Source organism: Silene latifolia, chromosome 9 (genome assembly GCF_048544455.1).
Source record: "Silene latifolia isolate original U9 population chromosome 9, ASM4854445v1, whole genome shotgun sequence".
NCBI lineage: Eukaryota > Viridiplantae > Streptophyta > Magnoliopsida > Caryophyllales > Caryophyllaceae > Silene > Silene latifolia.
Genome location: NC_133534.1, coordinates 2,690,896 through 2,710,674, shown reverse-complemented (window position 1 = coordinate 2,710,674; position 19,779 = coordinate 2,690,896). Strand labels below are relative to the sequence as shown.

General features: G+C 40.4%; 2 protein-coding genes and 2 non-coding genes across 4 annotated transcripts; 2 read left to right on the top strand and 2 right to left on the bottom strand.

The window, feature by feature from the left end:
• The first annotated feature begins 7,669 nt into the window (after positions 1–7,669).
• Positions 7,670–8,515, top strand: LOC141599991 (thioredoxin H5-like). The gene is made up of 3 exons (XM_074420140.1): positions 7,670–7,936; positions 8,157–8,279; positions 8,384–8,515. The coding sequence occupies exons 1-3, from the start codon at positions 7,670–7,672 to the stop codon at positions 8,513–8,515; spliced, it is 522 nt and encodes a 173-aa protein (XP_074276241.1).
• Positions 8,516–8,816: 301 nt separating this feature from the next.
• TRNAA-UGC (transfer RNA alanine (anticodon UGC)) lies at positions 8,817–8,889 on the bottom strand. The gene has a single exon. It is a non-coding gene; the product is annotated as a tRNA-Ala (tRNA).
• A 2,481-nt stretch (positions 8,890–11,370) lies between these two features.
• On the bottom strand, positions 11,371–11,443 carry TRNAA-UGC (transfer RNA alanine (anticodon UGC)). The gene has a single exon. It is a non-coding gene; the product is annotated as a tRNA-Ala (tRNA).
• Positions 11,444–17,340: 5,897 nt separating this feature from the next.
• LOC141602344 (thioredoxin H2-like) lies at positions 17,341–18,506 on the top strand. The gene is made up of 3 exons (XM_074422640.1): positions 17,341–17,640; positions 17,871–17,993; positions 18,093–18,506. The coding sequence occupies exons 1-3, from the start codon at positions 17,362–17,364 to the stop codon at positions 18,222–18,224; spliced, it is 534 nt and encodes a 177-aa protein (XP_074278741.1). The 5' UTR covers positions 17,341–17,361; the 3' UTR covers positions 18,225–18,506.
• Positions 18,507–19,779: the final 1,273 nt, after the last annotated feature.

Genomic DNA, 19,779 nt, shown 5'->3' with positions numbered 1-19,779 from the left:
GACTTAAGCCCCTGCACCAACCCGCTATACAGTGACCAAAGCGAAATTTTCCCATCAGTGATCTATCAAGATACCGACGCCGGCTCACACTGTCATACCGATAAGAGCGGCAGTCGTTGCGAAGACATTAGCGCCGTCGCAGTCACCCCAAGTAGTAGACGCCACGGCGAGCCACCCCAAGAGGTAGACTCGTCGCATCACTCCAAGTGGTAGACGCCACGTAACACGCTATCAAGATACCGACGCCGGCTCACACTGTCATACCGACAAGAGCGGCGATCGTTATAAGACATTAGCGCGTCGTCAGTCACCCCAAGTAGTAGACGCCACTAGTCACCCCAAGAGGTAGACTCCGTCGATCACTCCAAGTGGTAGACGCCACGTAACACGCTATCAAGATACCGACGCCGGCTCACACTGTCATACCGACAAGAGCGGCGGTCGTTGCGAAGACATTAGCGCCGTCGCAGTCACCCCAAGTAGTAGACGCCACGGCAGTCACCCCAAGAGGTAGACTCCGTCGCCTACTCCAAGTGGTAGACGCCACGTAACACGCTATCAAGATACCGACGCCGGCTCACACTGTCATACCGACAAGAGCGGCAGTCGTTGCGAAGACATTAGCGCCGTCGCAGTCACCCCAAGTAGTAGACGCCACGGCAGTCACCCCAAGAGGTAGACTCCGTCGCAGTCACTCCAAGTGGTAGACGCCACGTAACACGCTATCAAGATACCGACGCCGGCTCACACTGTCATACCGACAAGAGCGGCAGTCGTTGCGAAGACATTAGCGCCGTCGCAGTCACCCCAAGTAGTAGACGCCACGGCAGTCACCCCAAGAGGTAGACTCCGTCGCAGTCACTCCAAGTGGTAGACGCCACGTAACACGCTATCAAGATACCGACGCCGCCACACCGTCATACCGACAAGAGCGGGCGTTGCGAAGACATTAGCGCCGTCGCAGTCACCCCAAGTAGTAGACGCCACGGCAGTCACCCCAAGAGGTAGATTCCGTCGCAGTCACTCCAAGTGGTAGACGCCACGTAACACGCTATCAAGAAACAGACGCCGGCTCACACTGTCATACCGACAAGAGCGGCAGTCGTTGCGAAGAACTACGACGCCGTCGCAGTCACTCCGAGTGGTAGACGCCACGTAACACGCTATTAAGAATCAACGCCGCTTCCTGGTCAATCCGACAAGAGCCATCGCACATTACACTCGCAAAAACATCCAAAGTGTCGTGGAAGCGTTGAAACACAGTTGAGATACGTACTCAAAAACGGCCCCGGCCAAGCCGGGGCGAAAACAAGAAGGGCGCTCAATTAAGAATACAGGAAGACAACTCTGATAGAGATGAGATGGAGACCACGGCCAGGCCGCGGGCGAAAGAAACGAATTATTATTAGAAGATAAGTTACAAGATTTACAAGTGAGAAGAATACAGACGACGGTCGTCCCCGCGGGGATAATCCGAGACACAACCTACTAAAAGTTGTACAAAAAGCAAAGGCTACGATTATACCAAGAGATAGCGGGAAGGAAGAGCCGAGTAATTGGCCCACGGACAATTTGAAACCGATCATTGTAAACTTGTTCTCATCAAGCAAAGACATGTTAGTGAGGAGTCGAAACAGATCTGCTGTAAACTTGCTCTCTTAGGCCTGCTGCTGCCTGCCATCAGTATCGGCGGCCGCATCTTCCCCAGTAGGCAACCCAGCAGCTTCTCTAGCAGCCTCAGCCTTGGCCTCGGCATCCTCAGCTGCCCTCATCCTTTCGGCCTCCTCCTTAGCCACTCTAGCCCTCTCAGCAAGAGCCGCTTTCTCCGCGGCCGCCTCCCTCTCCATCTTCGCCTTCGCCGCCTCTTTGGCCGCCTCCACCGCGGCTTTCTCCTTAGCCGCGACTCTGTCATCAAGCAGCACGTCGAACCTGTCCCACGGGAAGGAGCCATCAAGAGGGAAAAGCTCCCCGATAACTTCCCGACAAAGCATCTTGCCAAGTCCCGAACTCCTCGGCGCACGGTTTGGGGAGCATGACGGTTTGGAGCATATCGACGTCCGCCTCCTTTTGCTTGATGATGGCCTCTTTGCCACGAATCGGCTCACTGGGCCTTAAACATGCCCCGTATTGATCCTTCGCTGGAGACAGAGGTCGCACGCTTCGAGCAAGGCTACATTCCTCCCGAGCCTTCGCGCCCGGTTGCCGCAGCCTCGGCCTTAGCTCTCTCAAAGAAGGACCTCCTTTTCGGCGTCCTCCCGGAGCTTTCGCTCAGCCAAAAGCGCTTTCTCAGCATCTCCCCTGAGCTTCTGCTCATTATGGAGACTCAGCTTCGCCGACGCAGCCACCTGCTTAGTGGCATTACACTCGGAAACAGCTCGAGCAATGACCCTCTCCTGCTCCTTGAGGCGAGCCCCGGTAGCCACGTTCCACCTCGCCAGCTCCCTAATCAGCTTTGTGCCTTCCTCTATAAGCTGGGAGACGGAAGCCTTCTGGGGGGGAGGAACGGCAGTGGTACTTTGGCCACCAGCCTGCGGCTGGGAGAAGGAAACCTTCTGGGATGAAGAAGTGACGGTGGCGCCCTGATCGCGAGCCTGCGCAGAGAAGCCCACCGCCTGCCGCCCAACGTGAGCGATGGCCGACTGCGGCTGATCTGCAAAAATCCAATTAAAGCATCAATATCAACTGACTTATCAGGAACACCTAATGGCACGGCTAAGTTTAAGCCACAGAATAGACGGATACCATGTCTGGCCTTCTTGGCCGGAGAAGGCACTTCCTTGCCAGCAGCAGAAGCCCCCCTTTTCCTCCTACAGATAAGGGGAGATCCCTCTGCGTCAGAGTCCCCCTCATCAGGAATATCAACAATCTCCACCTTCTTAGGGGAGAGGACGGGAGTTGAAACCGGCTTCGACGCCGTTTTCCGCGTCCGACGCACTACGCCGCTAATCACCCGGGCCTGCGCCTCCTCCTTGCTCAAGCCCTTCAGCCGCTGTTCCATGAGGTCATTCGGCGACGTCCTGCGATCATGGGCCAGAGCCTTGGGATGCAAGTTAGCAACGGTTTTGTCTTTATGCAGCCCCATTCTCCGAAGAAGATCCTCAGATAGGTCCGGTCCGAAGTGGTCTGCAAAAGAAACAAAGAATCAAGAAGAGGAAATAAATCGAAGCCCGAGAAAACAGGAGCATTGAGAGCGGTGACGGGCCTCACACCGACCCCACTCACCCTGCGCCAGGGCCGGTATGAGGCCGACGTAGCAAAGTGGCTCATCCTGGAGAATGATCTGCGTCGGGGGAATCCATCTTTTCGGCACCCCACTCTTGTCCACCTCGAAGAGCCTCATCGCCAACCTCTCATCCTCCTTCAGATGGACCCTGCTGGCATCCATTTTCAGATGTTTTCGGGTGACCCATCTGTCATGCTCCGCCCTAGTCTCACACCGCAAGTTCACCTGGTGCTGGAAGGAGCGGGGCAGCGGATAGTCGTCCGGTACCTTAACGTACACCCACCGACCCCGCCATTCCTTGCTAGAAGAGAGTTTGTCAACAGAGACGTAACCTTGCTCCGTTTGCACGCTGTACCACCCGACACGGCCAGAGATTGATGGTTTCAGATAATGAAGTCGACGGAATAAATTCACCGTCGGAGACTCTCCCTTGAAGAGACAAAGCCAGACGAAACCGATTATGGTTCTCATGGCCAACGGGTGCAGTTGGGCAACGGCAACGTTCATAGCCTTGATTATGGCCATAACATACCCATTCAGAGGAAACCGGAGACCGTACTCCAAATGCCGCATGTACACACCGGTGTGGCCTGGCGGAGGACAACAGACGGACTGACCCTCCCCAGGGATGACAATTTCGTATCCACTACCGAAGAAAAAATGGCCCTCGAAAAGTTTCTCACCAGAGCAACTGGCAAGCTTATGGGACCAAACACGGTCAAGGCGAACCTTACAGGCATCACCGTGATCCATGACGTACTGCCTCTCATTAGGACGAGGCCTTTCCTCCTCCTCACCAAAATCATCTCCAAAATCACCACAAGAATCTTCATCCTCCCATTCCTCCAGAATCTGAGGATCAACCTCTGGAGAAGGAGACCTAGGACCCTCCGACACAGGCCCGCTAGGTCCAGCATCGGCAGAAGACATGTTCACAACAAATTACTAGCAAAGAAAAGAAAAATTCGTTTGTTTACCTTCAAAAGAAAAAGTGCTAGCCGGATCAAAAACTCTGAAGATTGAAAGAAAAAAGAAGCCCTTCAGTTTAGCAAGACGAAAATTTTGAAGAAAATTTGAGAAAATGAAATTAGTGACCAAAATCACGGAAAAACTGCCCTATTTATAGGGAAAAAGCCCACAACGAAGGGCCAATCAGAGCACAGCCCATGAAGCAACAGCCAATCAACGAGCAAACACGTGTCGAGCATGCAACCACGGAATGTCAATCGTCGCAACAGTTAAACGTCAATCAATGCAACAGTGACCAAGCGTCTTCAACACGCCCGTTCACATCCCTTCAACTATTCATCTTCCTCAACGAATTCCTAGGTATCTGGTCTCCGCCGGCCACCTGATCAACCAAGCTAGGAAGCACGGCCGGGGCAATCAAAATCAACCTAAGCACTCTCAACCTTGGTCACGGCCGCCGTCATATTCTTTTCCACATCGAGTGCCCTTTACGCATCCATGTGGAGGTGGGATATGGTATACGGCACGGCCTAGGATATGGTATACGGCACGGCCTAGCAAGAGCCACGCCGATGCACAAGAAGAAGCCGATGCAGAAAATTTCTAAAAAATACTTGTGCAGAATACATGCTCAACATACATCGGAGCCCATACCACGGCATAGACTACGCTGGGGGCAAATTGATGGGGCATATTCTGCACCGCTGACCAAGTCAACACACTGAGCAAGGTCAAAGATATCCACAGCAAGTCAACGACTTAGATAGCCTAGCCGATGCATCCCATCGGCCACACGGGTCTCGGCGTGACAACTCGCCGGCGGGACACACATCCGCGTACTCATATCCAAGACCCCTCGGCGGCGAGTCAACATTGTCCGCCGGCCTGCCATAGGTCCCTTAGCCGAGGGGTAGATCAGTCTTTCCACCTGCTAGCCACTTGGCCACTTGGCCACTACGTGACAAAAGGTGAAAGTCTATAAATACTCCTCAACCTTCATTGAGGAAAGGATCTCAGAATTATAACCTAAATACACTATTCATCTGGTAATATCTCCCTTATCTCTCTACAATATATACATAGCCAAGTTACACAGCTTGATCCTTGAAGTTTACTGACTTGAGCGTCGGAGTGAGTACGCTTGGCACACAGCCAAGCCCTCAGTTCGTTCATTGTTGCAGGGAAGGCCGCGAGGGACGATAGGAGCAAGAAGGATTCAGCTCAAGGCATTATTCTACAAGCCACGGGTGGTAACTAATCACTGCTCTGGAATTACACCCGGAACAGTAGTTATGAGTGATCTTGTTTGATTCGTCTAAGTATATTAAGAATATCAAAATTCTATAGTTTTTACACTTATATATATAAGTAAAGAAATTTACGAAATAAAATAAATATCGACAAACGTGCAAAAGGCAAATAATAACAATTTATTGAAACCAAAGAAATATAAAAATAAACAAATAAATAAGACGGAGAGTACCATTTACATTTTAATTTACAACAATTCTATCATGATATAACATTCCCTTCCACAATTAGTCTCCCTCAAGAAACATGTGTATGTCACTACCCGTTTGAAAGGAGAGAATCGTAATCTTAAAAGGTAGCACAAGATCATCGTAGACCCGCTCTTGCTTTTGAAGTCTTTTATCCCATATTGTAACAGAAGCAAGCAATGCAGTGGTGGAGTAAGGATTTAAATTTAAAGGGAGTGAAAAATTTAACAGGGGACGAATGGGTAATAGTATACGATACACTGTTACACTTGAACAAATTTTGAAAATTTTAACTAAAACCTTTGAAAATCTCAACTGCCGGAAGACGACTGTCCCTATTAGCCCCCTTAGCTCCACCACTAAAACCAAGTATACAACTATATAACACTCTAAATTAGAATCGATAAATAAACTATGATCGGGATGGTGGGAATGTATTATAATACTCCTATTACACCATTGAGCTATAATGGTACGTTATAGAATATAAAACTAATCATGTAACTTTAATCACATTAGTTTAAAGTTTTAAACTGTAGTTGGTTTTTTACATATACTAGGGTTATTGAGCTAGTTTGACCAGAAGGTCATGAGTTCAAATCTCCTTTACAAAAAATCACTCGTGGAAGGTGACGTGTTAAGAATATAAATCAACCACGCGCTAGTTTACAACATTTAATTTAAAATATTAAAAAGAAAAGTTGTTAGCAAGTGAGTGTGTAAACATTCGATACTTGCCACAAATTAAGGAACTTTTCAAGTGATTAGGACAATATTCAATATACGTTTCATTTGCTTGAATAACCTAGTATATCATAGTTCAACCCCCCATGATATTCGTTCTCCATGATTAAATATTATAACATACATTTTCATAAATAATCAATTTTTTTAATGTAGGATTCTCACGAGAATGTTCTGCAAATAAAATGAGTAGATTGATTTCTCAAAAGAAAAGGACGATAATATTTTATTATAAGTCGTGACAGAGATTAGTGACTTGCGAGATTTTGAATGCTCCCAGAATTGAGGTGATAGTTGAGAACAAATTAACGATCTTATATATACCTTAGCAAGCATGTTATTGACGAGCTTGGAACTCAGATCATGAGTGCCATCCTTACAACTTTACAAGTTAAACTAGCTGACATTTTCATGATGTTCAATAATGCCGTGAATCTGATAGTTGTCGCTTCAAACGACTATCAAACGATATCTGATTAGGGCTTTCCTAATAATCTGTTTGAGCTAGTGTTGTATTTATGGGCTTACCATAATTCTGTTTAGAGTTTAGGGAGTTTTCTTATATATATGCTCTCTTGACCTCACGCAGTTATGCATATCCTAACTTCTGTAATCTGAACCTGAAATCTGTAACTCCTCAATATTAATAAAATATCTCTCCCTTCTACTGGTGGATGTATTATCTACCACGTCGATAGTGAATCACGTAAATCCGTTTGTTTGTAATCTGGGGCATCTAAGGCCACGGGCAACTACGGACGGCGGAACCAGTCTCCGGTTTTCGTCACCGAATTAACAAGTTTTATTAATAAAATTCAATACAAATCTTGAAATATAGTACACTTGTACATTCATATTTAAGGCCTTATTTCTTTATGTTACACCAAACATCCATTTATTTTAACACGCCCTGCGTTTATTATAAACACAAAAAATTATTCAATTTATATTCACTAACTATTGATTATACAACACATGGCTTTTGCAATGAGAATTTGAGTCAATTGACGCACAAGTTTTTTTTTAGAGGAATCAATATTACAACAAATTAAAAATTCTTAAAAGTGAGACAACATATTCCATTTCAAGTACTATAAAACACCATGCATCAAACTCTCTTAATCCATCAAACCAAAACCAAATCAATACCAAAATTCATAAACCTAATTTGTTCTTATAACATATTTTTCAAATTCCTTACAAAAAATAATTAACACAAAAAATAAAATTAAACATGTCAAGCTATTACAGAAGAGAAATACCAATTCAAAGCAAGCCTATTATACACACTCCTGCTTGTTACAAGTCCCCTGCTACCCAATGTTCTGAATTTCGCCAAATCAAGGCGCCTACCGGCCATGTACCGTCTCATTATGAAAACCGGTCCAATGTCATTGCTAGGTTTTCGGGTCACACCCCGAACACCAACCGGGTCATTGCCTTTCACTCCTCAACATGTTGGAGGGAATACTTTCATGCCTCTAAGACGTCTGATAAACTGGTACATACATAACTCCTACACGGTCTACTAAAAGAAAAAAAAAAGTTATTCCCTACGTTCCAATTATTTGTTTGATTTTTATTTTTTGTGACAGTATTTTTAATCAAAATTAAACAAATGATTGGGACGTAGAATAGTACATTTGTTGTCAAAAGTTATAAATAAAAAACGCGTACAGTCTACTAAAGAATACTGATTTATGGTTTGCATTGTTTTGTAGATGGTGATATACTTCACGGCTACATGGTGTTCACCATGCCGGTACATGGCACCAATTGTTGACGAATTTGCTGCTCATTATACTGATGTCGAGTTTGACAAGATTGATGTCGATGAATTATTCGTAAGACCTTTATCAACATTTTATTAATTCATAAAAATTAAACCTGTCAAATATCAGCTAAATTGTGCTAATTAATAAGTTTAAAAATCTATGAATGTGAACAGAATGTATCACAAGAGTTCGGAGTTCAAGCATTGCCGGGATTTCTGTTCATTAAGAGAGGAAAAGAAATCGACAGAGTTACTGGAGCAAGACGCGAAGAGCTTCAAAGGAAAATTGAGAAACACCGGGCTTAATCATACGTCGTTAATCATCTTATGATCGATTTAAGGATATTATGGCTTAATAATGGAGTTAAATTGGATTAATGTTCTAATTCAAATGTATTTCTATAATAGTTCAGTAGTTTTTCTTTTCCGAGTTTCAAATGAGCCACAAAGGCAATGTAACGGAATAATTTCAAATTTCAATACTTTATAATTCATTAATTATGATAATTTACATGGCATTACAGAATCACACATTCATGAAATTTTGCCAGTAGAAAAAATAAGTTCAAAAGTATAAGTTTTGATCGAAGATTAATATAAAAAAAAATGGAGATGCGGGGGATCGATCCCCGTGCCTCTCACATGCAAAGCGAGCGCTCTACCATTTGAGCTACATCCCCTACTGTTTATTCAATTACTCATTATTTTAATGGTTCCAACAATAAAAATTCATTAATACGTTTTTTTTTTCCTTTTGTTACAAAAATCCAGTAATATGTAATACACATATTTTCTTTATAACTTTATACAAGAATATGCCAGGGGAGTCGCAATATTCTCACAGAAATTCATATTATATTTTATGCATTCACCTTTGGACAGAATACACAAAACACAATAACTACCTCCAACAAGAATCATATTATACTTTAAGCATTCCCCTTTGGGCAGAATACACAAGACATAATAACTACCTCCAAGTAAATAGACAATGAAATTTCTCAAAAATAAATCACCTTTGGGCAGATAAATTTCCAAGAAATCAAATTATTACACTTCTATTTACTCAACCACTTACTTAAATTAACTTATACAACTTCCCCCTTTGGGCAGGAAATTATAGAAACTAATTTAAGAAGCACAAACATTCCGGAATCCTTATTGAATAATTTTAAATATTAGCAGATAGCCCGCTTTGGCCAAGTCAACCACCTCAAATTAAAATAATTCACCGGAATAATACCCATATATTATACCCATGCTATTTACAATCTTATACATACAATCATTAATATGTAACATAGGAGTATAAATATGTAATGCAAACAAAATAAACTATTACGGTTTATGTTATTACGAATATATGGTTGTCAATGAAAAAGACTATAATTGGCAGATCCATCCAACGTCTCGTAAAAAAAAACTAGTTAGCATTGACAACAATTATATTAGATCATATGCTAAATAGTAAATATGTATACGTGGAAGCATAGTAAGATCCATCAAGAATTAAAACTTGATCAAATTGCATGATCAACAATCTAACGTGTCCCAATTGCACTAAAACATGAAATCATGAAACCTAAACGCGGGAGGTATGGACCTCGACAAGGATAAATTCCACCCATGCTATACGGCCTTCACGTATTATAAACATGCAGTTTTCTAAACGTATTGAAAATCAATCCGTGTTCTTAAGATGATCGGTTAGTATTAACTATGGACACTAGAGACGATCGTTGATCAGTTTAAAACCCTAATACAATCCTGCTCTAATACCACATGTAAGATAAATTATAAGGATCATTGTATAGGGTACATACCTTTAGCGGAAGCAACAGTAGATCGTCTGGAGCGTATAATAATAATAAGTAATAAGATGATTAGTATACTAGGATCTTCTCTTCCCTCTTCTAGGTTTCCTTATGATGACAATCAATGAGGCATGTCAACCCAATAACCTATTTATATATGTTAGAGGTATTCTAGACAGGAAGAGAGACTTAGCCATAATAGAACTTTATTTGGGCCCCCATCAAAGCCGCCCTTTCATGTATAATAAACAGGCCCTACACTTATCAGTACCATCACACTATGTACTTACCCGTACTGACTGAGACAGACCTATGCCCAATGGATCATATAACTGTAGTGGGCTTTACCGGTTGCATTCAACCCGTTTTCATAAATAAGAAAACCGATTAATGGAAGTCCAAATCCAACATTTTACTCCTCAGCATGTTGGAGGGAATACTTTCATGCCTCTAAGACGTCTGATAAACGGGTACATACATAACTCCTACACGGCCCATTATACGAAAAAAAAGTTATTTCCTACGTTCCAATTATTTGTTTGATTTTTTATTCTCTGTGACAGTATTTTTAATCAAAATTAAACAAATGATTGTGACGTAGAATAGTACATTTGTTGTCAAAAGTTATAAATAAAAAACGCGTACAGTCTACTAAAGAATACTGATTTATGGTTTGCATTGTTTTGTAGATGGTGATATGCTTCACGGCTACATGGTGTTCACCATGCCGGTACATGGCACCAATTGTTGATGAATTTGCTGCTCATTATACTGAAGTTGAGTTTGACAAGATTGATGTCGATGAATTATTCGTAAGACCTTTATCAACATTTGACTTAATTCATAAAAAGCTGTCAAATATCAGCTTTTTTTTGCTAATTAATAAGTTGAAAAATTTATGAATGTGAACAGAATGTATCACAAGAGTTCGGAGTTCAAGCACTGCCCGGATTTCTGTTCATTAGGAGAGGGAAAGAAATTGACAGAGTTACTGGAGCAAGACGCGAAGAGCTTCAAAGGAAAATTGAGAAACACCGTGCTTAATTAATCATACGTTAATTATCTTATGATCGATTTAAGGATATTATGGCTTAATAATGGAGTTATATTTGATTAATGTTCTAATTCAAATGTATTTCTGTAATTATTCGTAGTTCGGTAGTTTTTTTTCGTGTTTCAAATGAGCCACAAAGGACAGTGTAACGGAAGTATTACTTCAATACTTCATGATTCATTCATTAATTATGATAATTTACAAGGCTTTACAGAATCACACATTCATGAAATTTTGCCACTTAAAAAAAGGTCAAAAGTATTAAGTTTTGATTGAAAATTTAAAAGAAAAAATGGAGATGCGGGGGATCGAACCCCGTGCCTCTCGCATGCAAAGCGAGCGCTCTACCATTTGAGCTACATCCCCTCTTGGTTATTGATCTATTCATTATTTTAATGGTTTTAACAATAAAATTCATTAATACGATTTTTTTTCTTTTGTTACAAAAATCCACTAATATGTAATACACATATTTTCCTCACGATTCTCTGGCTGAAAATTTTGTACTCCGTATATTGTTAAAACTTGAAAACTTGATGTTTGCATCCGTAATCCGTATTACACAATATTTTTGTAAAAACGTATTTTAAGAGGCTGATTACACTAATTATTTCTACCAGGAATTATTTTTATTCACATAAGCTTGAATTCTTCGATTTCTAGCTCTTTTAGGAAACGGGGAAAATCTCTTGTAAAACAAATGTCTTACTCTTATAAAACATGGTAAAATCATCTAGTACCCTTTTACCCAAAAATGCATGTCTATCACTTTTCATGATAGTTAGTAGGAGTAGATGTTATTTTAATGGGAGTAATAATTACTCCCTCCGTCCCGGTCAATTGTTGTCCTTTCGTTTTGGCACAAAGACCAAGGAAAGAGTAGAGGGCCAATAACTAAATGACAAGTGGAATAAATTGAATGAGAATGATCAAATTACTCATCAAATTCATTCTTAAAATAGAAAGGACAATAAATGACTGAGACACCCAAATATGGAAAAGGACAACAAATGACCGGGACAGAGGGAGTATATAAAATAACATTTGATTTTATAATAAAACTTATTGTTAGAAAATAATGTGAATATATCTATATAATTTTTTTATAATTTTTCTTCTCATATGTTGACTATAGGATAACAAGTGATTACTTGTAGTACAGAGAAATAATTTATAAAGTAAATTGTATAACGGTTTTTTACTTTTTTGATAAAAAGCCATCTAAGGAAATATTTAAGATTTATCCTGAAAATTAGAAAAATATACTCGTTGTTACCATTTTAAACGTGGAATCTTAAAAATATTGCCTTGGATCGTTCCCGAATTTGGAGGTTCAACCGATCAAGCGTACCGAACTCAGTCGGGAACGTGAATGTGCACGCTGCATGCAGGTGAATTTCACATCGTTCAACAACAACAACAACAACATCAGAGCCTTAATCCCAAAATGATTTGGGGTCGGCTGACATGAATCATCTTTTCGAACCGTCCATGGGTGCACGCACGCCTCAAAATGCGAATAAAAAAGGGAAGATGAAAAACAAAAAGGAAGAACGAAAATGTAATTGAAAGTCAAGGTGAACTTAGGGGTTTTAAAATCGAATTACGTCTTTCTTTTATAAAAACTTAAAATTTAAATCGAGAGAAAAGATTAAAACGATTTTTAAAAACCGAAATAGAGTGAAGGATCCGGAATGAACCAGATGAAATCTATAAGGAAGTGGTTGGTGAAAAAGTGTAATAAAGGAGAGAAAAATAAATAAATTAATTTCTTTAAATTAAATAAAAAAAACACTAAATATGTCAAAAAACATCAAATACTAAAAATCCACATGTATCCTTTCCCTCCATTTTGCCCTCTCCGTCACCATACTCTCCTCAAGCCCCAGAACTCTCATATCGTGCTCTATCACTCTCAACCATGTCTGTCTCGGTCTTCCTCTGCCTCTAGGGACCTTTTTCGTTGTTCTCTAAGTCTCCGGCCTCCTAATCAAAAGGCGTCCATAGGTCTCCTTCTCACGTGGCCAAACCATCTTAGTCGGTTTTCCATCATCTTGTCCTCTATTGGCGCCACTTTTACCTTTTCCCTAATCACCTCATTCCTTAACCGATCTTTCCTTGTATGTCCGCACATCCACCTCAACATGCGCATCTCCGCCACACTCATCTTTTGAATGTGACAATGCTTCACGGCCCAACACTCGGAGTCGTAAAGTAGGGCAGGCCTAATTGCCGTGCGATAAAATTTTCCCTTTAATCTTTGGGGCATATCTTTATCGCATAGAAACCCTGAAGCACTCTTCCATTTCAACCATCCCGCTTTAATTCTGTGAGCCACATCTCCGTCTAACTCCCCATCTTTTTGAATAATAGATCCTAGATATCTCGAAGAAATCCGAACCTCAACAACATTCCCATCGAAAATAATACTCCCCGCCTCTGTCGATCTCAACCCCGCCACCTTAGTGAACTCACACCTCAAATACTCGGTCTTATTCCTCGCTCACTGAACCCACGAGTCTCTAAAGTCCGCTCCACAATTCCAACTTTCTCTCCACCCCGTCTTTTGTCTCATCAATCAACACAATATCATCAGCAAACATCATACACCAAGGGATGTCGTCCTGAATATCCCTTGTCAACTCATCCATAACTATAGCAAAGAGAAAAGGACTAAGTGCGGAACCTTGATGCACCCCGATGGTAATAGGAAATTCTTCCGTTCTCCCAACATTAGTGCGAACACTTGCACTAGCCCCCTCATACATGTCCTTTATGAGGTCAATATATTTTCGCGACACACCCTTTCTCGCCAAAGCCCACCAAAGTACTTCTCTTGGTACCCTATCATATGCCTTTTCCAAGTCAATAAAAACCATATGTAAGTCCTTCTTCTTGTCCCGATGGTATTCCATCAACTGTCTCATGATAAAAATCGCATCCATAGTCGATCTCCCGGGCATAAATCCAAATTGGTTTTCCGAGATGTCTACACATCTCCTAAGCCTTTGCTCGATTACCCGCTCCCATAACTTCATCGTATGACTCATAAGTTTAATTCCCCGATAATTGGAACACTCTTGAACATCACCTTTGTTCTTGTACAAAGGGACAAGAGTGCTTCTCCTCTAAGCCGATGGCATCTTGTTGCTCCTCCAAATCTTGTTGAAGAGCATGGTTACCCATTCGATCCCTTTCTCCCCAAAGCACCTCCAAACTTCTATGGGTATACCATCCGGTCCCTCTGCTTTCTTTGACCCCATCTTCCTTAACGCCTTTCTAACTTCACTCTTTTGTATTCTACGCACAAATTCCCGATTAATCATGCTTGGTGTTACCTCTATATCCCCAAAACCTTGTTCCTGATGTCCATTGAATAAATTATCAAAGTAAGAACTCCATCTAGCCTTTATTTCGGTATCCTGAACCAGAACCTTGTCGTCCATATCTTTCACACACCAAACTCTCCCAATATCTCTCGTCTTTCGGTCTCTTATCCGAGCCAGTTTATAGATATCCTTCTCTCGTGTCCAACCTGGCATACACTTCTTGGTTAACTTTTGCCCTCGCATCTCGTACGGCCTTTTTAGCGGCTCGTCTAGCCTCCTTGTACTTTTCAAAGTTCTCATCACTCATGCATTTCCCCAAAACCTTATAGCATTCACGTTTAGTCTTTATCGCTTGTCTCACCACATCGTTCCACCAAGATGTGTCCTTACTTGATGGTCTATTCCCTTTAGATTCCCCTAACACCTCTCTCGCCAAATCCTTTACAACATGCTCCAATTTATCCCACGTTGCATCAATATCTTTCTCCTCGCAATCCGACCAAATATCGCTACTTCCAACCTTATCCAAAAACGCTTGTTGGTTTCCCCCTTGTAGCTTCCACCACTTGATCCGTGCCTCACCGATTATCTTTCTCTTCCTCAAGTCTCTCTTACCCCGAAAATCAAGAACCACTAGCCTATGTTGTGTTGCGGCACTTTTCCCGGGTATGACCTTGCAATCGGTGTACTCTTTCCTCCACACATTCCTTACCAAAAGGAAGTCAATTTGACTAGCATTACCTCCACTTCTATAAGTCACCAAATGAGAATGTCTTTTCTCGAACCAAGTGTTCATTATACCCAAGTCATATGCCAAAGCAAAATCCAATATGTCACTTCCTGCTTCATTTCTCTCCCCGAACCCAAAACCTCCATGAATGTTCTCAAAGCCAACTCGACTAGTACCCACATGCCCATTGAGGTCACCACCAATGATCAATTTCTCTCCAATAGGGACTCGTTCTACAACCTCTTCCAAATCTTCCGGAAGGCTCGTCGAATGAAGCATCCAAACCTACTTGAGGTGCGTAAGCACTTATAACCGTCACCACCTCATCCCCGACTACAAGCTTAATGCTCATAATCCTATCACTCTTTCTCGATACTTCTACCACATCATCAATGTAATCTTTATCAATGACAATACCCACTCCATTACGACTTTTGTCTTTACCCGTGTACCAAAGCTTATAACCCCAAGGCGCTATCACCCTTGCTTTATCTCCGACCCACTTTGTCTCTTGTAGACACATTATATGCACTCTCCTCCTTTTCATAACCTCCCCTACCTCGCCTAATCTCCCGTCAAAGAGCCAACATTCCAAGTACCAAAACGTAACCTACTACCCTTCCTAAAGTCATGTCCTGATTTCTTTACCCGTTCTTGACCATGCTTCCTAGATCCAAACCTATTTGACACCACACCCATACTTCGAGGTGGCGCGCCGCTTTTGGGCGACGACCTAACAACCCTTGCATATTTTTCACTACACCCGGGTCTAGAAGATGTAGCGCACCCTTGCCTATTTGACACCACCCCCAGATGTAAAGATGGCGCGTCGCTTCCGGGCGACGACCTAGCAACCCTCACATACTTTTCACTACACCCGGGTCTAAGAAGTGCAGCGCGTCGCTTCTGAGGAGACGCCCCAACGATGTTCAAATTCCGATTCATGTCCATAAAATGTGACTAAGTTTTTATGCTGGCTGCCACAGACCTACCGCAACCCTTCTCCTTTATCCGGGATTGGGACCGGCAGCGAATGCCCGAAAACACTCACAGGCGGAGTTGAATTCCACATCGTTCATTCTATTAAATTCAATTTCAATTTCTTCAAATTTATCCAAATATATACTTCTCGATAAAAGCTATATATATCGAAAAATTTGTCCAAATACGTATTATTGAGCCATCGATCCTTTAACGAGAGCTGAATATGCAAAAGTAAAATTTAAATGGGTATAAATTAATTATTATGTTGATAAAATGTTGGATTACTCTGTACTCGTGAAGTTATGATGATAATATTTAATTAAATAAAGTTCAAATAGTTTTTTTTTGGTCTAAACCATCCGGTAATCCGAAACCACATTGGGCCGACTAATCCGGATTTCGGGGCGTGTCCAAGGATTACGGTATTTAAACCCCTCTCAATCGCAGTTGTGGGGGATCGATCCGCAGACCTCCCTACGAAGCGCAGCCCCATGCTACCACTGCACCAACTAACTATTGGTATATATAAAGTTCAAATAGTATAACACATGGGTGGCGGTTTAATCCTAAGTACACATACAGATAATATGTTAAAGAAAAAAAAGAAAGTGTTCCTTTTGACCTATAGTTTCCAACTTTCTATTTATTCCTAACAAATCAATCTGATGTTTAAAAAAATGCATAATAGTACAATTTTTCTAACGTGTGTCATAAGGATACACATTAATAAGCTGGATAAGGAGAGACTCATAACATATTCTTACTAATTATGGTAAAAAGTAAGTTTATACTCGAATTTCCCATGAGAATATGTTATGAATCTTTCCTAATTCAGCTTAATAATGTGTGTTCTTAGGACACACGTTAGAAAAATCGATAGTATATTACTATACGAAACCTGATTCAATCCAAATTAAACCGAAACTAAATCGAATTCAATAATAACCAGTGATCTCTATATTGAATTGGATATATAAGAATATTTTTATTGAGTAGTGAACTAGGACATAGTACACCTATGTAATCAAAATTTTCTTGTGGGAATAACAACGGAAAAATCAAATATTCTCATAGACGACGTATATAAAAACCCTAGTAGTATAAGTGTATAATCATCCAAAACACAAACAACCTTAACACAAAAAACATTTAATTAAGCCATTTAATTTTCTATTGTATTATCTTGCTCTCATTTAATTAAAAATATTTACGTAATTTTTTTTTATCTCACAAAATACAACATGGGATCAAATGTGTCTTCTACCTCTTGTGAAAGAAAGGAAGCAAAAGCAAGAGCAACTCCTCGTGCCTACCGCCGCTGTAATGCACACCGGTGGACTGACACGCCACCAGCGGAAAGTGAGGTGGCTACCGATTCTTGTAATTTTAAGAACTCAAATGAAGATCAATCTAATATGACTATTGAAATAATTAGGCCTAATACAAACCGGGTCATCTCTTTTCACTCTTGTTCTTCTTGGAGAGAATATTTTCAAGCCTCTAAGCACTCGGATAAACTGGTAAGTTAATATAATGACATCGTATTAATAAGTTATTGTCAATTTGCGAATGTACGTCATGTAAAATATAAAAAAACTGCTCATGATTTTAGCAGCTAAACTAACTAGTTGACATCTGCACTACCAGTATGTATATATGATAATATCCATGTACGGAGTATACTTAATAAAAGTTGGGTCGAGAATTATATCGACTACTCCTATAATCTAATACGTACAATTTTATACAGATTGTAATATTCTTCTCGGCATCATGGTGTGGATTCTGCCGATATATGGAGCCCATTGTCGACGACCTTGCTACCGAGTACACTGACATTGAGTTCCACAAGAACGATATTGATAAGTTATTTGTACGACTCTTCTCAACTCGAAAGTAAATTATACTTTACGTTTATCAATTAGTATAATTTTTACTGATAATTCGATAAATTGAATAAAAATGGAAACAGGAGATATCACGGGAGTTTCAAGTAACTGTAATGCCTACATTCATATTCATCAAGAGAGGAAAAGAAGTCGATAAGGTTATCGGGACAAACCACCAAGAGATTCGTACCAAGATTGAGAAACATAGGGCTTGATTAATCCATTAATTATGGTTTACGAGTCTTAAGACATAAAAGAGTTACGTATATGGTTATTATGATATAGTGAGCTAATAAAAAGACTCGAGAAAACGAGTTCTATCATTAACTCTTGTTCTTGTTAGTATAGTCTAGATAACATACGTGACAAAGACAAACTAACAGTACTTCCTATGTCCTAGTAAACAGTTTACATTTGCTTTATTTTATGAGGAAAAATAAAGCAAATGTAAATGATTGACTGAGACAGAGGTACTCCGTAATGTATTTGGTGGTGTTGTATCATTATTATTCAAAGATAAATGATAATTTAATCAAAATAATGTTGCAATATAGTAATGCATCTTGTGGTGTTATATCTATTATCGACACTACCTTAACGGTCGCGATAGTACTCTAGCTAGTGTGTAGGGTATATTATAATTAGGGCTGTAAATGATTTGAGCTGATTTGTAGAGTCCTCAGAATCAACTTGGTTTGAAATCGGTCAAAATTGATGTCGAGCCGATTTTGAGCTAAGCATGACCAAATCTGAACCAATTACAGGCTTATTAGTAGAGCTCGGAAAGGAAGCTTGTTTACGCTCATTTTAATCTTTTTATTTTTCAATTTTAGTATTTTGCAACTATTTGTGTTATTATTGAAATATTTTTTTTAGTATTTATGATTATATTTTTCATTATAATTGTAAAAAAAATTATGTTTGTTATTTATCTTAAAACAAATTTATTTTTAATTTTATTTTAAAAGTGAAAAAAGATAAATAGAGCTCGAGCCTATGCCAAGCAGATTCCAAGCTTTGTCTTTTTAAGCTCAGTGAATTCCGAGTCGATTTTGTGCCGACCCGAGCTCGAGCTCAAATCAGCTCGATTACACCCCTAATTATATCGCTCAATATATTGCTTAAGTATCACTCAATAGTGTGTATATCCTCATTAACTACAAAATAGAAAATTAACTCCGACAAAAATTTTGGAACATAATCCGCCCCTATATATAATGACACGAACCATGCATTTGCATAGTTACGTCCTTTGCGTAAGAAAGAGATATTTTATTAGTATTACAGAATTACTGATTTTAAATTCAAATTACAGAAGTTGAGATTTCATAACTGTTCGAGTGATGTACAAAAATGTACATATAGGAATGAAGGATTCTATCTAAAACCTAATCAAAATTATAATAAATCCATAAGCAAAACCCTAATCCAACCTCTCATGTAATAGCCATCCTAAATAGCAACTACCGGATTCAAGGCATTATTCAACGATTTGCTCTCTCATTTATGGGAGACACTTAAATGCATGTCTGGAATTAATACTCTAACCCATGTTGTCCCAAGATAAGTCTAAGCTTAATTATTTCACATAAGATTCGATATTTTCTATCATGGCATACATTGGTTCCTCGATTAGTCGAGAAAAAAGATTACGCATCTGAGGTAGTATCTCATACCTTTTTGTTTTTGAACATATGCACATTTTTTCTGAGCATATTACCATTTATAAATATAGTTTTTGAGCAATATTATATTTTTTTAGTGTAATGT

Bases quoted from the DNA above. Each gene is read 5' to 3' on its own strand.
- LOC141599991 (XM_074420140.1), top strand. From the start codon at position 7,670: ATGTCAAGCTATTACAGAAGAGAAATACCAATTCAAAGCAAGCCTATT. The intron at 7,937-8,156 runs GTACATACATAA...ATTGTTTTGTAG, and splicing joins CTAAGACGTCTGATAAACTG to ATGGTGATATACTTCACGGC. The intron at 8,280-8,383 runs GTAAGACCTTTA...GAATGTGAACAG, and splicing joins TTGATGTCGATGAATTATTC to AATGTATCACAAGAGTTCGG.
- LOC141602344 (XM_074422640.1), top strand. From the start codon at position 17,362: ATGGGATCAAATGTGTCTTCTACCTCTTGTGAAAGAAAGGAAGCAAAA. The intron at 17,641-17,870 runs GTAAGTTAATAT...AATTTTATACAG, and splicing joins CTAAGCACTCGGATAAACTG to ATTGTAATATTCTTCTCGGC. The intron at 17,994-18,092 runs GTACGACTCTTC...AAATGGAAACAG, and splicing joins ACGATATTGATAAGTTATTT to GAGATATCACGGGAGTTTCA.